Source organism: Copadichromis virginalis, linkage group LG5, assembly GCF_057382275.1.
Source record: "Copadichromis virginalis isolate Kocher_CV1m ecotype Utaka linkage group LG5, C_Virginalis_male_GT1.1, whole genome shotgun sequence".
NCBI classification, from domain to species: Eukaryota; Metazoa; Chordata; class Actinopteri; order Cichliformes; family Cichlidae; genus Copadichromis; species Copadichromis virginalis.
This window is the reverse complement of record NC_140622.1, coordinates 36,754,388-36,771,411: the sequence shown is the minus strand read 5'-3', so window position 1 is coordinate 36,771,411 and position 17,024 is coordinate 36,754,388. Positions and strand designations below refer to the sequence as shown.

At 39.0% G+C, this 17,024-nt stretch overlaps 1 protein-coding gene across 2 annotated transcripts in view; it reads left to right on the top strand.

Moving 5' to 3' along the window:
• The window catches only part of tox2 (TOX high mobility group box family member 2), an 86,399-nt gene that overhangs the window by 48,627 nt on the left and 20,748 nt on the right, over positions 1–17,024 (top strand). For both annotated transcript variants that reach the window (XM_085457617.1, XM_085457618.1), the window contains exon 4: positions 10,687–10,974. In XM_085457617.1, the coding sequence (XP_085313743.1) occupies positions 10,687–10,974 (288 nt within the window). The remainder of the gene's footprint in view (positions 1–10,686; positions 10,975–17,024) is intronic.

Below are 17,024 nucleotides of genomic sequence, written 5' to 3'. Positions count from 1 at the left end.
ATGGGTGTTGTAATTGTAATTAGAGAGGTGACTGCCAACAGCAGATCTGTTAGACATGTTAGACACGGAGAACTAGACAAAGATCGATGGAAATATTTTTATTTTTGTTTGGTTGGGGTTTTTTTTAGGACAGTCAGCAGCTGTGAACATCATTATGTTTATTAAACAAGTTGTCAGATTAAACTCATAATGGGGCTTTTGTGTGATTTTTTTTCATCTCGTGTTTAATGAGAGATTTATTGGCATAAGAGCTCTTGTTAACAGATCTGAACAGATATGCCTGTCACATATTCTGGTGCTTAAACTTGCAGGAACTCCCCCCTTATGAATATGATTAAGTCCTTCTCTAAAGCTCCCTTGTGTCTCTCATCTTCCACCATATGTTTCTGATGAGCCATTGTAGAACATGATCCCATAGTCTTTTATGTCCAACCTTTGACAAATCTATCACCTCTTCCCTCTATGCTCTGAATTAAAGGCCCATTCCACCTTTCCAGTTTAGATGAATAATTCTCTTGTTTGGCAGAAGCCCAAAGCCCAGCCAGCATGTCTGGAACCTTGGTGGAGCCTGATTGGTCCGGTTCAGTCGTGTGTGACTGACAGGAAGCCCGCTGATTGGGGGAGACCGTATCTTTGGATCGTTGCACTGATTAAAGCCTCTCGGCAGCATTTTGTACACTCCCGCCGTTCGGGGTCCCCGCACTAGCGCCCTGGCACTGCTGGTCTGAATTACAGCTTGGTCGCATTAGTCTGATTTACAGCTTCCTCCTGCTGTTTAGATTGGAGTTGGGTACCAGAATGGCAGGCTCCTCCTCTACTACACTTCCACCTGCCCCCTCCTCTTCCTATTGATTCCCCTACTTTGTGCTTTACCCTCTACCCATCACCCCAATATCTCTAACCCTTTTTCTGCTGCCTCTTTTATCCCACCTCACCTGGTTTACTTTCCTTTTGACTCTCAATCCTCTACTAGTTCTTCTAGGTCACCCTTTTCTTCTTCCCCGATCCCTCAATTTTGCTTTTTTTTTTTGCCTTCATTCCACTTCCCAATAAACTGTCCTCATACTCCATGTACACCCTTGTACTTGTCCTTCTTTTCAAATGTCCCTCTAACCTCTGACAACATCCCTTTACCTTTCCTACCCAGCAGATCTCCCTCTCGCTCTTTCTCCCTTTCGCTCCCTCACTGCATCTTTTGTGAAAATGAAAACAAAGAGCAGCCTGCCAAAATATTTCTATAGCCATTCGCTGACGAAGCAGGGAGCGGAGACAAAGCAAAAAGATGTGCAGGCATATTTGTCGCGGCAGCAGAAAGATGGAAAGCTCTGTCCCCGTGGCCTTTTTACAGTCATTTGGAAACTCCCCACCTCTCTCTCCTCTCTCTCTTGCCCTGTTTAAAAGCCCTCTGTTTGAAATACTCATCTGACATGGCATTATATATAAATGCACAGCTGTGTATTTGTATAAGGGCCTCGCTCTGCTAAGCTGTCCGTCCCCATGTTGCCCTAGGTGATCAGATGAAACTAATGCGATTAAACTTTAATGTGTTTCTGCAGGCCTTTCACCCAACTGGATAAAACAATAAGGAACAAACACCCACTCTTGCTAGGGTATAATAGAAATTGGGAAATGCAGTGTCTAGTCAGCCTTTTCATAACTGTTTTTTATTTGTATTTATTCATTTATTTTTAATTTTTTTAGTAAAGTTTCCCATGAATTGGTTTTTCCTCACGGCTGTGAAAAAAGGTTATGGGTTATTATAGAGGAAAATGTACCATTCAGCCACAATTCATTAGCAAAATACCTGGTTAATTATTGATGCAATATCTTCAAGGTATGAAAAAAGCCCAGACTTGCTATCGATCTATGTTGACTTATTTCCTGTGCTTAGAGAAAGTAGAAATGAGGTGGTACAATTTCTCTTATTAAACTAGTTAAACAGCGCACAGCAAAAATGTTGGTACAAAGCCTAAGGCAAAAAGGCTTTTATAGTTTTATATTAAATGTATTTGTGAGTTGGTTTTATCCCTCTATGTAGTGCTGTAGGGTGGGGTTATAGGAAACACAGTGGGCAAGAGCAGAACACAGACCGCAAAAGCCAGCACACAATCTAACCCTCTCTGTAAAAATGTACAGCGGATTGACTGGACAACAAGACACAGGTGGGAGCACTGCACTGGGGCCATAATTAACCACCCCACACTCACTGTTCTCAATGAGGGAAATTACAAAGGAAGGAAGATAAAGACAGGAAGTAAATACAAAAACATGACACACGATAGCTATCAAAGTAAAACAGCCAAAAGCCAAATAATAAGGATGCACTAAGACAGGTTAACAAAGAAAGCACCAAGACATGGATGAGATAGAGGAAGGAGAAAACAGGGAAACACTGAGATACTGGACACGAAAGAACATTAGAAGAAAATGAGAAACTCTGGAAAGAGAGACACATTCAAATATGAACTGATTACTCGACAAAAAACCCTAGATCCCTTTGGTTATCGCAAATACTCCCATACACAATGACTAATATGCAGAGAAACTAACAGAGGAAAGTTGGACTGGGCGTGTTAGGTATTGTAGACAAATATTCAAATCATTATTTTTTTTTAACTCATGGTAGTCCCAGAAGTTAAGTACAAATAAAAATATACATTTATTTGACAGTTTAACTGTTACTTTAATTACATGCATTTCACTACACCCGTAGCCGCCGACAGCTATGGTCAAGCTCTGACTGTTGTATATAAACAACTTAGCTGTAAAACTGTGGCTCTATTCATAACTTTATTCATAAATAATTAAGCTACTGTTATTGCGCTTTATGCATGAATGTTGGATTTAGTTTACTTTATGACTCTGCAGACATTTAATGAACTCCTGCAAAGATCTGTGAGCAACTAATATCATTTTAGCTCCTGTTAATACTTCGTCACATCAGAATATAGAACCAAACACCTGACAGGACTAAACATAACCTATGTTTTGTCTTGTGCAATGTTTATGGAACAGTATGTGCCGTGATCTAGCAATAGGCTTGATGTTCAAATTCTGTCCTGCAAGCATTTTCAACTTGAGTGTTTTTCATAAGGGAGGAGCTTTGATGCTTCCCTTGATTTTGTTGCAAGATTTGTTTAGTCAGCATGATAGCAGTAGACTGATAGTGAAAGCATGTGGCATGTAATGAGAACTGGAAACACTGTACTAATCTGGGTTAGCACTGAACCAAACATACTTAAAAGAGTAACTTCTATATCTGAATTTGTTGCCAACTTATGACCAAGAATTAGTATTCACATTAGCATCTCGTTGGGGTTGCACACATTAACAGTACAGCTTGCTAAGAGTGACTATGCTAATATCCTGAGGTTTAATTAATATAAATAAACTGGCATAAAGCTTGTGATAGCTGCTTGAGCTGATATCCCTGTGTTGATGTTGTTTTTGGATCAACATACTTAATGTTGGTCAAGGTTCAATGTTGCACGTGACCAGTTCTGAGTGGAGATCAGCAGTTTTTTGTGTTTTTTCATGTCACAAAACTATGACATCATATGGTAGCAATGTGATTGGTAACTTGTAGTGCTGAACCTGGACCAACATTAGTTATTAATGATCCAGGGACAACACTAACACAGGTATAGGCACCATGTTAATTTAGTGCACACAGCAGCTCGCAATTATTAGATAAGCCTGAATGTTTGCTCTTAGTGTATTTTGTCATGTAATTGGCAAAATTGTTGCTTGATGGCATATTAATGGATTAAAAGCCTGTAGTTATCAGAGTATACTTCAGAGTCAAGATACATGAAACTATCATCAGAGACATTGAATACAGTAGAATCCTGAATTGAAACCTATGGGAGAGTTTGTTAATAGCAGAGGTGGTGGTAGAAGTATAACTGAGGGTGGGAAAAGAAGCTTTTTAAGAGTTTACTTTGGGGTAAAGTTGGCCATTGGATTTTTTAAAATTCAGTTTTATTACCTGGCAACCACTAAAATTAAAGTAAATTAGGATAATGCTTCAAAAAAGAATAAGCACCCAGAGGCGTTTCAAGATGGCTGCCCAGTGGCAAGACTTAACGGCAGTTGGTGTAAAATAAATGACTTGAGGCTGTGTTAGAGAAACTCTAGGAGCTCACCAAAATCAGGTAGCTGCCTTCTGGATCGACTGACTGACCGGCACGCAGCCTAGTTAAGGCTAGCATGTTCTTGTGTACATGTAACTCCTTTTGTGGACACTTTGGTGATACATGAAGTATGACTTGCAGAGCAGAACTCTAGTGAGAGACAGGAAGGTTCATTGACCCTGGAGAGCTGTCTCCTCCACTCTCCTCCATTCACAACCAGCCTCTTATTAACAATGGCACCAGGAGTACGACGGTCCAGATGTTATTCTCCTGCTCCCACCAGCTGTGCCAGCCTCCAATACACAGCCTCATTGACTCTGAACCAGCGAGGCAAGACACTTAAGAACACACTGACACCGGACTCACACAGAGTGTGCAATCGCTTACAGTAGGTTTTTGTTTTGAAAAGGGGGATTCCTAAGAAATGTTCACAAAAGCATTTAAGAGCTGAAATGACACACACATGGACACACAAATGCCATATGCACTCTCACCCACCACATGCTCTTTACACCCCCTTCTCCTGGTGTAGAGTTAGCAGCAGAGTTATTTGTGGGTGACAAGATCCTAACAATTCTGAGAATAATGCACATTTGTTTGGATGACTGCGCCATCAGCACTCCCTTTGTTATTTTGAACATTGTTAGAGTCAGTTTGTAAGGATCCATCAACGCTTTATTCTGCTGGGTTTTTTTTTTGTCCATTTACTTGTTCCTATAACAATAATTAGTTTTGTCATTCAGCCACAGTAGCACTATTGTCCACCTCCTAATAATGATTTTTGACAGCGGGCACAGAAAAGTAGATAACTGAAGAGTCATTAAAAATTAAAAAACAGTTGACTGGCTGCTGTTTTGGGCCTTGTCGAGTCTCTCTGCTTCTTTGACGTAGTCGTAACTCAGCAATACCTGTGGCTGTTGTTAAGTGTTGTTGAACAGGCGGTGGTGTGCCAAAGAGAAAAGCTGAAAAGGCTCGGGTGTTTACGAGACATGGCTGCTCCCAACATGAAGCGACAGAGGGACTCTGGAAATAATACTGTATGTGTGTCAGTATAACATTGTAATTCTAAATTCACACTGTCACACAATAAGTTTGCTTGGGATTCTAATTTGAAAAGTGGGATTCATCTCTTTCCCCATGCAGCTTGATTTTCTGCTTCTTCCTCTCCGGTTCATCCTTTCTCCTCTCACTCTCTCCAGCCCTCTTCTCCACCCACACACACCAGTATCAACATCAGCATCACTCTAGATGACTATTGGGAAACCTGAGCTATCTTGTGCAACCATGGTTTACTTTTTCCAGCTGCACATACTGGGGATCACAGTTTTCACTGTATGGCATCTGCATGTCATTACCACAACAGGGTCCTGAACTCTTTCTGTGTTTCCAACAGCAAATACAGATATTTTCAAAATAAATATCAGCAAACAACTCAATTTGACACTAACACTTTTCTATTTTATCATGTTTGACAGCTATTTAAGAAAGATTTTATTGTTGTGTGTCAATTGAAAGTTCAGCAGCAATTATGTGGTTCTTATAGTTGACAGTGCTTCTCCATTAGTTATCTCTTTTGCCAATATTAAGTGTTTTTTGATAGTGAAGAAGAAATAGAGACAGCAAGAGCAAGGAAGGTCAGTAGCACATTTTTATTGGATCAAATTAATATGGAACAACCCCCCAAAAAAATATTAGCCTCAGAGGGCAGTTAGTTACTCGGCACTTCCATCTGTTTGCAGGATAAAAAGAAAGCATATGAGAAACAGAAAGAAACAGAGGTACAAGGGAGATTGTGTTTGTTATTTGATAAAGCCTCCCTTATAACCTCAGCATGTTGTGCAATAGCGCTGGCTCTCCTTCAACTCCGCGGCGTGCCACTTCAAATTAGGCGCTTGTGGAGAGGGTCTGCCCCATCTTTGCAAAATGCATTAGTACACCACTCAGAGCCTCATACAGCCTAGGGTTAAACACAAATTATATCATTTCTGTCATCCAATCAAATCAGAGCGACCTCTTGACCTGCGAGATGAGTCAAATGCATAATGAAATATGACATGACACAAAAGCTCTGATTCTAATCTGTTCTGACACGCGATCAGATGAGGATGACCTCCTGACCTTGACTGACAAGTGAGACGGGCACTTGGAACAGGATATATGAAGGAAGAAAAAGGGAAACTTAAAAGGAAAGGGGAGAAACACGTGCAATTAGAAAGGCTGGTTTGAGTCAGTGGTAGGTTAGTTAGTAATCAGCTCAGGGTCTGGGGTGAATAGGGCCATCTGCATCTTTTGACTTTAGACAGTTGGTGCTCACCTTAATTATTCTCTCCATATTTTCCTTTCTTCCCATTTGTTTCTCCGTGGGGTTTATGTCTTTGAAAGGGTTTATTTCCTCTCTCCTCACCCTCCTGTGCCACTCATTCACTGAACACATCCCAAGTACAGCATCTCAGTCCCCAGAGTTCCTGTTATGATTTCTGAACAGTAAAATACTGACAGATAAATAAAGCAGCTGGGCTGTTTTAGAGGGAGATGAGATGACAGAGGGATGGATAGGAAGGGGGCTGATCGGGGTCTAAGGAACGTGGAATAGGGCCAGAACTATTGGGGCTTCACAAGGGACAGAGCTGAATGGGCAAGCCAAGAGAGGAAGAGGAAAGTGAAGGTGTAGGGTGGCTGTAACTGGATCTCCTGCCCATTTCCATTCCCACTCTTGTAAGATATAGTAGCAGAGGAACAGCTATGGCTTTAATTAAGCCTGAGTTGAAGGAAAGAGATGGATAGATTAAAGAAGACGCTATGAGAAACAAGAAAGGGTATCAACAACAGCAAGCCAAGAGTTCACAGCTCTTAGATTATGTGTTTGAAAATAACTGATCTCTGTTGTCAGACAAGCATTATTTGCCTTTGCTGTATTACATTAAAGCAAGAGCTTTGTGTACACTAGTAAACAGGATCATTTTTGAATATACAGTATAAGCCTCCTTTTGCGAGAGCAGTGACAGAGGGAATAAAAAAGTTGATGCTCTTAAATTCATCCCAAAGATAAATCCACTGTTTTCTTCATAAACCGGACTGCATGGAGTGAGAGATAACAAGGCCTTACTTGGCTTGCAGAGTGCTGCACGGTGAATTTTGGGAAGGTGTCAGAACGAAGAGTGCCAGAGGTGATGGAAGCAGTGATGTATGGGTATTTCAAGCATAAATCACTGCTTTGACAAAGCTCTTCAATAAGCAGATAAGTCCATATTAGCGGCGAGACAGATATGTCATCGTCTGTCTCTGAGCCGTCGGTCCCACCCTCTTTGCGAAACAGACGTTGACTTGGGAGGACACCGGACTCTTTCGTCCATGTGAAAACACAGCACTTACTGTGTCACTTGATGTCATGCTAGTGGAGATATTCCCAGTCTGTGGCCCACCTGTCAAAATAATGTTTGCGTCATGAAATTCCTTTGATTTCAAGACGAAGCTAAAAAAAGCAAATATTGTGAATACAGCTGAAAATAATGTTTAATGTCATTATTATCTTGTCATTATGTGTCAGATTTAAAATGCTAAAAAACAAAGAATATTTAGAGTTGTCACTGAAAGAGGACAATTAGTTGAGTTATCAAAATAAACAGTAGTTTATTATCTGTCAGTTGCTGCTTAATAGCCTGATAATTTTATGCCAGAGCAACATTATGCCAGGAGGTCCAACATTATGCTATGTAATGTTGAAAAAGTAGCTTTTAACCCAACATATGAATTGCAATTGACAGATGAGAATTTTAAAATGGATGTGCAATTTAATATTAAATGGGCAATGTCCCAAATCCTGATTTCTACAGGCATCATAACAATAATCTAATAAGTACAAGAATATAGAGATAATGAGCCATTAGCCACAGTCAATATCATCTCCAGAAGGCCTTGAATACTCAGGCAGTGTTACAGAGGGAGGGAGAGATCTGTGCCAAATAAAAGACAAGCTGGAAAGCTCCCCAATCAATGTTATTTTCTCTCTCAGTCCCAGACCAACTGTCTATTCATCTGTTTCTTTCAAATGAAAGGTGTGCTGGTATGTAACACTTACAGTCGAGAGATCTGTCTCTTAATTAAAATGTTACAGATTGCATTCGCTCGCACTGAAGACAACATACTGTGTATTGGAAATAATGTTCCCTATAGTGTACCGCATTGATCAGATGAGGAAAATAAAGCATGGTGAAAAACAGAGTGTTGAAAATAGAATCTGCTGCTTTTTGAAGGAGAACAGCCCCGACTATTGAAAGTAAACCAATGATGAGTACCTCAGAGGAAAAAAGGGAAAAAAACAGGGGCTGCATGTTTGAAAAGCTACTTCCATACTAGGACACATGCTGGTCTATACGATCCATCATATACATTGCCTTGGTTTGGATTTTACTTTCAAAGAAGAAAAGAGTATACATTAGCCACAGTGTACATGTGGATCTGTACATGCAATCTCATTCTGAATAGAGGCATATGAATAATTTATCTTGCCACAATCCAACTGGGAATGTCCTTGGTATTTACATTTTATCATCAAGGGCACTGGATGAGCCTTCATAGCAATCCAACACATGACACATCTTCTGTCCTTGTCCCTCTGCACAATCAAAGGCAATAGATGTGACCAGAAAAGTGTTTCTGTAGCTTGGATGTAGATTAATTTACTGAGAAAACAAAAGATTGATAAACACGCTACATGATGACTAAGCATGGTGGTCTTTAGATTACATAGTCTACTACAGTCAGAGTGAAGCACATGGTGGCTCAGAGGGACTCGCACAGGGACTCACTTCACACAATAGCTCCAATGTTTACAACAGACAATTTAGTTTCCTTCCAACAATTATGAGGGAAATTGAATCTCAGGAAATGTTCGTTTTCTTGTCCATTAGACCAAACAATAACACTATCCCCAAAGGTTTACAAAAACATCTGTCTTCAAAGGACAGTCCAGAAAATTAATATCAACTTGCTTGCAGGCTATGTCAGGACAAAGTAAATCAAATTGAGGCAATCGTTTACTAAATGTTACGCCAAATGAAAAGAAAGAGAGAAAAAAGAAAGAGGATTAATTCTAAGTGTGTCTCTATACTCTTGATTCAACAGTGAAAACCTCCTGTTTTTGCCATTACGCTTAAGATGTGTGCTTTAGACTTTTCTTATTTCTTCTTATTGACATTCTTATTGTTGCAAAATTAAATTTATCTCATGTGGCTTTGCGCTCGTTGCTGCACGTGGGATTTAAATAGAAAAACTGTCTTGGGTTTTTTCATTCCAAGGATGTAAAATGCTTATTCATACTACTTTATCTGTAATTGATGTGCTCAAAAATTACAAAATAGGCCATTGCACTTACCTTGATACTAAAACAGGGTTGAGAGAAAAACAAGAAAAAAAGCGCCCCGTATCCTTTCTTCTTCCTTCCATCTCCACATGCCCCTTATTTTCTAAAAGTATCTGTTTGAGAGATAAATGACCGCTCTGCTGCCGAGGATGACAGCCTACACAAAGATGATATTGAATTGATTTCAGAAATGTTGCAGAACTGACTGTTTGATGTATACTGCTAGACATGAATCATAAAAATTCTATTAAAAAACCCTTGAATGGCTGACACCAGAATATTATTTGTGATGATTAATTTGACTCAGTCATTACAATGGGAGTCAAGTTGGATCGTCTCAGACAAAATTGCTTTTCATTCCCCGTTGAATTTCCCTGCTATTTTTCTTTTCTTCTTGCTCTGTGCAGAACCCTGATCTGATTGGACTTACTGTGTTAGAGAGACAGCACGCGAATAGAGACTGTTGGTCTGCTATATTACTGATCGCTGAGCATTGTTTTGTTTTTTGTTCCAAAATGAGTCGTTTAACATTTGAAGGAAAATTATACCTAATGTAGTAAAATGACAGATCAGAAGAACCTTTGTGGAATTTCTAGCTTGACAAAATAAAATAACACATTACAGTTAATGCTTGTAATCATAATGTTTAGCATATGCAAGTACACACACACACACATATATATTCTTTTCATGTAACTTCTGGAAAAAATGTCCTTCTGTTTGTTGGAAATGAATGCAATCTACTCAAAAACAGAATTTTTTTCTTTAGTTCCCTGTTTGGGAACCATTAGATTTATTTGTAAATTTTGCAATAGTATGGTTTTCTCTAAAATGTGAGTAGAGAATTGTAGTTGACTTGCCCATACCCTGTAGTTGCAGAGACACGTATGTCCAACCTTGCATAGAGCAATTTATCTTGCAACGCACCTGCTTTGTGACATTAATGATTTAGCTGCGAGTTTACGTTTATGGAAGTGTTTGCTGGGTGGGGCATTCACCACTCCTGACAGCTCAAGTAGCCATTTCCACTTTGCATTGTCTACTGTAGAAAAACTATAAAACACTGTATATTTCTACATTTGCAGCCTGTGTGTAATAGTCACAGGGACTTAAAATGGATTGATTTTCAGTTTCTGCTCAATGAAAACAGTGTATTTCACTTTATTTCTTTTTCTGTCTGTCCCACCACAGAGCTACACAGGTCAGACAGGTGGCAGTGGGGGAGGAGGAGGAGGTGGCGGCACTTCAAGTGGAAATGGAGCCGGGGACGAAGACTATGAGATCCCACCTATCACTCCACCTAACCACCCCGAACCTCCTCTTCTTCACCTGATGGAGCACGAGTCTACAGGCTACCTCGGTCACTCGTTGTCACACAATGGGCTCATCAACCCGTATTCCTACCCAGAGCTGCCCACACTTATGATGTCGAACATGCTGGGACAGGACAGTCACCTCGTATCCAGCCAAATGCCCTCGGTGAGTAGCGCACATTTAATCACAGTAAGAAAAATATTTAATACTTGGGAGTGATGAGTGTTGGTCTTAATCTTAAACTTAACTTGTTCTGGCTCATGCCTAAAAGAAGAAATGCAAATTATGAAGCAAGCAATGTCAACACATAGGATGAAATGATGATGGAGCAAACTTTTTTTGTCATTTTAAAGCATTTTGTGTATTTTAAGCATGAAAAATAATTTCAATATCTTAGCCTTGTACCAAGGGAAAATGTCGTTTTCAAGGCACAGTAAATGGGGCTAAGTAGGGAACTGAATGATTGTTCAGCAGTTGCCATGTCAGCTCTAATGCATGGAGAAAAGGATTGTGGGTAAATCCATCAGCATCATATCTGCCTCGACAGCAGGCATCGGTCAATCTGTCAGGCCTTCAAACATGAATACGTGCTGATTACTCCCTCAGCTCCACACAGAACTGCTCCTCTACAAATTAGCATCTCCAAACCATAATTGCATTCATGAGAACTGTTGGAAATAGAGCAGGTTACTATCACAACAAATGAGCTCTGCAAAGCTTATGCATCAAACATATGAGTAGACTGCATTAAGCAAATAATCTGTTTAGCAGTTTAGCAGTATACCATGCACAGCGCCCTAAATGTGTAATATAGCTTGAATTTGAAACTTTGAAGTTCAAATTAATGTATATATTAATAAAGATAAAAAAGTCCCATATATATGGAAAAGATGGCTGATGTTTTGATTGTAGGTCCCAAAGAAAGAACAGAAATGGTTAATAGTGTTAACGTACGATTTTTTTGTGTAACAGACGATGACTGGAAAGCCAGTAACTTTAAACATTCATAGCTTTATTGATACTGACTTGTATTATAAAACAATGCAGAAATAGTAACGCATACAGCTGTGCTGTTCTAGAAAAGGAGATGTTTTCTTCTTGTTCTTTCACGGTATCATCAAGTACAAACATCAGCAGTGTGTTTTGTCTCTGGCCATGTCTCAGTATCTTTTAGTTATTCTACACAATAAAGATATATGTTATACATATGAATATCAAGGTCAGGCATATTGTGTAACGTTCGTGATAAACAGAAGACAAGCAGCAATCAAAATATTTCCCAGTAAAGATCTAAACATTCTTTGCATTATATATACTTTAATGCTGGAATACTCCCACAAGGTATTGGATTCATATGTCATTTATCTTCATATTCATTTCACATTTTGGTCATGACCTTTACTGCGGAGACATTGGTTGATTGGCCAGTCTTTCCCTCTGCAGTCAGGATATTTGTTACTGCTACAGAGGGCCACACTCTGTGGTTTTAATAGATTGAATACAGCAGGCTGGGTGATAAAAATGCATGAGATTTTAAATGTTCAACTCACACATGATGAACTTGTGTTTAAAGCACATGTAATGCAGCTCCTGGTAACCGCTAGGGAATCTGATAGCACTGGTAGATAAAATGATGCTTTTGGTTCTGAAAACAGATGAAAATTATTTTGAGCACATTTTGTAAATGTTCTATGTTACATGAATTTAATTCAAATTTTGTGTGCTTTAACACATAAGCACACTAATCAGGAAACAGGTTAAGAGATATTACACCACAGTTAAAATGATCTGTGATCTTTTGCCTTTTGCAAGTAAACTCCCAAATCTTGCTACTTCTGACTTTTTATAAAAGAGCTCTTGAATACATTTGGGGATCTTTTCAGAGCTCTGCTTCAACTTCACTTCAAAAAAGCAGCATATAAAGTGAACTCTGAATTTTTTTAATCAAATAGTCAGGCTGGCAAAACTACCAAACCGTAGCAGAGGTTCATTTGTGCTGAGAACGGAGTGTCTATTAAATTGGTGCCTCACCTTGACACAGTCTGTTGAGCAGAGTAATTAAGCAAACTCTGCAGTTCAAACATGAGTTGCTATCATTATGAATATCTCACTTGACATGGGTAGATAAATAATACAGGTTCATTCGAATGTTAATCTATTTTTGGTAGCTAAAAAACACAATGTACAGTGCAGCTGTGTCTGCTCGCTTTGAACAACGTGTGTGTGTCCAAGTGTGTCTGTGCGTTTTTGTGTCTTTACTATAAACAATATATCTGCTGTTGAAATGGATCCACTACATCTGGAGGTCAGGCCTTATATTCAATCTTGAGCACATTGAAAAAAAAATCCATTAGGGTTCATCTTTCCTGCATCAGCCATTCTATTGTGGTGCTGCAGTGAGATCTGTTTTCATCAGGCAGATTCAATACGTGAGCTGGGCAATGAAAAGAGTGCAATAGAGTTGAATGAAGAAAGGAGGGGTGAGGATAGAGTGAGAGAGAGAGAGATGGAGAGAGGGAGAAAGAGAGAGCAGGGCATTGTGGGGAGGAACGCTAGAAGAAAAAAGTAACTCTTATTCAAAATGAGCGTAGACGTCCAGTTTTTGTACCGCCTGGATTTCATTATTAGATATTTTAAAGATAATTCAGTTGAGTGAAATGGGGTTATTCTGTCTCAACAAAAGGCTGAGAGCCTCTGGTTTTTAAATTTGTGCCTGTGTGATTCAAGTATGAGGACATTTGAAAGTACTCCAATGCAGGTGCAACAATATAAACATGAAATAAATAGGGCAATTATATAACAAAAAGGATTTAGACTCAAGCAGCATCGCAGCAACAGATGATCATAGCTGTTGAAGAGAATAGAGAGGGTGTGTTTTGTTTGTTGTGAAAGGGTGAACTGCGGGGCTAAAGAGTGTTTAAATCAGGCAGATTTAACTGTGGCCATGGATCTTAAAAATTTATAAAAAATGATTGATTGCACATATGCCAAAGCATGAATAATACAGAACAAGACTGAAGGTTTATTGCATTTTCTTTATTGACAATAAATTGCATTAAAATACACAAATTAAGGGTGTGTGTATCTAACGCTTGGTGCTTTTAGGATTTCATTTTTCTTTCCTCCTGTTAAAGATGTAAATCTTTGAAAATATGTAACAAACGTCAAGCTTAATTTATTTGGAAAGTACATTTATGAAACAGCTGGGCACTGTAGTCTTTAGTAAATATCAAAACATGACAAAATAGTTGATTTAGAGGTTAATTTGTTGGACAAGCAGCCAGTTAATACGCATTTGCCTGCTAGAGATTACTTGTGATTACTTAAAAAAAAAAACTTTCTCAGTTATTCCCATTATTTTTATTCATTTATTCATTTTAGCATTTTTGGCTGGCTTGGTGGAAGCGTGTTACGTTTTGGGGCCCAGAACTGACCATAAATGGATGAGACCAGTGAGTACTAAGCTATCAGCTAACATTAGCAAGGTAGTTATTAAGCTAGCTCTAGCATGCAGACCAGAGCTAGGTGGTCTGTGTGCAAACATTAAAACATTAAAATGAGCACAGATTCTTGGATGGGCTGTATGGGCAGTGTTCAAAGCTAGCTGTCAATCAGGGCGGACACACCCCGACTTTTGATCTATGTCAGTATCCAAAGAAATAAGGTATAAAGCAACTTTCTTTTTTTTTTAATTTAACAGGCTGTAAACATGGTTTTAAATGCAGTTAAGTGGTCATTAGAGGAACTTAAATCTTTGTCAGTTCAGAGTTTTTCCATCTCCAGAGGTTAAAAGACTGCAAATACAAAGAATATGTTAGTGTGCTCATAACCTTAGAGTTTGCCTATGCAGACAGCATTTAGTTGATTGATCACTCACTTCTAATCTCTGTATTAATTTGATAAAAGTAACAAGGGTATTTATTCATTTTCTCCACTTTGCTGCCTCTCAAAACCCTCTAAAGCAAAACTGATTGCACTTTCCTGATTTTGTAAGGAGGCCATTTTCAATTCAATTTTTTTTCTTTTTCTTTCCTTTCTCTTTTGGATGATGGTTATTGTGTCTGAAGCTCCTCCTGGTCAAACCTGATATCTTTCAAAGAGCTCTTTTCTCAATGTTTTGATGCACTTGGCAGCCCCCCCATTCCCTCCCAGCCCCCCACCTCACCACTTTCCCTCGTTCTCTCTCCCCTCTCTCCCTGTCTCTGGTGCTCTCTCTGTTAATGCCCCCACTGCCATAGCATCTACAAGTTCCAAAACACATTAGACATTTAATAGCCTTGCTCAGGTTGCATTGATCCTATCAATACAGCCCAGAATGATACACATCTCTGTTGCTGCTGATTTCTGGCCTCATTGTTTTCTGTTACATCTCTCTTTACACTAAACTATACATATATTTTATATCCACCTTTTGCCTGTGCTGTGACCACTGCATCTGCAATATGTTTAAACAGGACAGCTTCATATTCAATTATGATATATTTATAATGGTCCCCAGTTGCCAGCAACTGGAATAAATTATCCTTTTTTTCATGTTCCTCAATTGTGCATGCAGTATTAGCCATCATCAAACTGGCTCAAGTGTGATGTTTTGAATATGTAACAGATGATGAATGTATAATCAGCCAGGAGATGTTATGCATAACAGCTAAGTATTAGCTGAGAGATCTATATGCACGAGCAGCCTTAGTTTCATCAAACATCCAGGTATTATCTCCCCCCCTTTTTTTTCTTTTCTCAGAATACACGATGTGAATCTGCTTGAATGAGGGTCAGTTTATTTGTAATGAGGGCTGTGGCGCTCTAAAGATCTGCCTGCTGCATTCATATTCAAATTCCATCCTCTAATTTCTTTTGTTACAAAATTTCAATGTAAGATTTTCCTCACAAGCTCTTTATCTTCATTTGTTGAGGTTAATTATCAAGTATTAATCCCATCTTGATTGTCACGTTAAGTTGGTTGGAAGCTTGCTCTTTTTCTTTCTTTCTTTTTTCTCACGAGGTATTAAGTGCTCCTGGCAGGTGCTCGCGCTCCAAGCCTGCGTGAAAGAAATATGAGCTGCAATGTCAACTGAACTTGTCACAGACAAGCTGGGATGAATTAATGATAAGAGAGCAGAGGTGTGTTTTAATGTTTTCTCTCTCTGATGGAGGGTCTCAGCAAACGTATTATCGCATACTGTACACCTGCTGGTTTTTGTATAAACATGAAACAGAAAAAAAGTGGATTAGAGATATGGCGATGCATTTATAGAGAAAATCATGGTCCGCATTTTAAGTTTAAAGAATAAAAACTATATCAACCAGCCTTCTGAGAAAGATTATAGTTAAATGTGTTTACACTTTTTCCATATGGACTTTAAAATTGTCTCGTGTGTTTTTTTTCCGACGTGCCTTTAAAGACTTTCGGCTCTCTGGGGCTTTGCTCGATTCTATACTTTTTATTCAGATGAAGAAAACCTATTTCTCCTTTGAAAGACCTTCATTTTAAGTCATTTTTTAAAGGGATTAGAGCGTCTGCAGAAAATGATGGAACGTCTGTCGCTTTTCACCACAGTTCAACAAGCTCAGTGATAGAATGGGACTTGTATTAGTTATTCCAATGTTGATTCAGGCACAGATAATTTTGAATGATCAATGCCACGAGTGGAACAAAAATCACTTGCTTGTTTGATGGCCCCTTGAAGTCTACAGGAAAAGGGAGGGCTGTTCTTTCAACTGCTCCCCCCCCCCCCCCCCCACACACACACACTTTTTTGTGATTATTTATTTTCAAATTGTCCCTTAGGCTAATGTTCCATTTTGGCATTTCACACCGCCCTCTCCCATAAATGAACCATCACAGCCATAAATCACTGGACAAACAGAGACTTGTGCAAACCCTGAAAGGTTCAAAGATTTATGTAACACATTCATGTTTTCCACTTCCTCATTTTAGTACTCCACGGGTAAAGCCTAGCTAATAAAAGGTCCTATTAATATTTCCTGTTGCTTAGCAACGGCAGGCAGCAAGTAATAGCATTCTGTGGAAAAATAGATGACCGATAAGGAAAAATTCAATTCTTTTCTCATCTCTTGGGAGAAAGTGCCTTATTTCTCTGGCAATGTGATATGAAACTGTAGTTGTATATTAAGAAATATCCTAAAAGAAATATAGGTTATTTTCCAATTTCACCGTTTTAGAGGGATTTTTGTTGCAGCCCAGAATGGCAGCT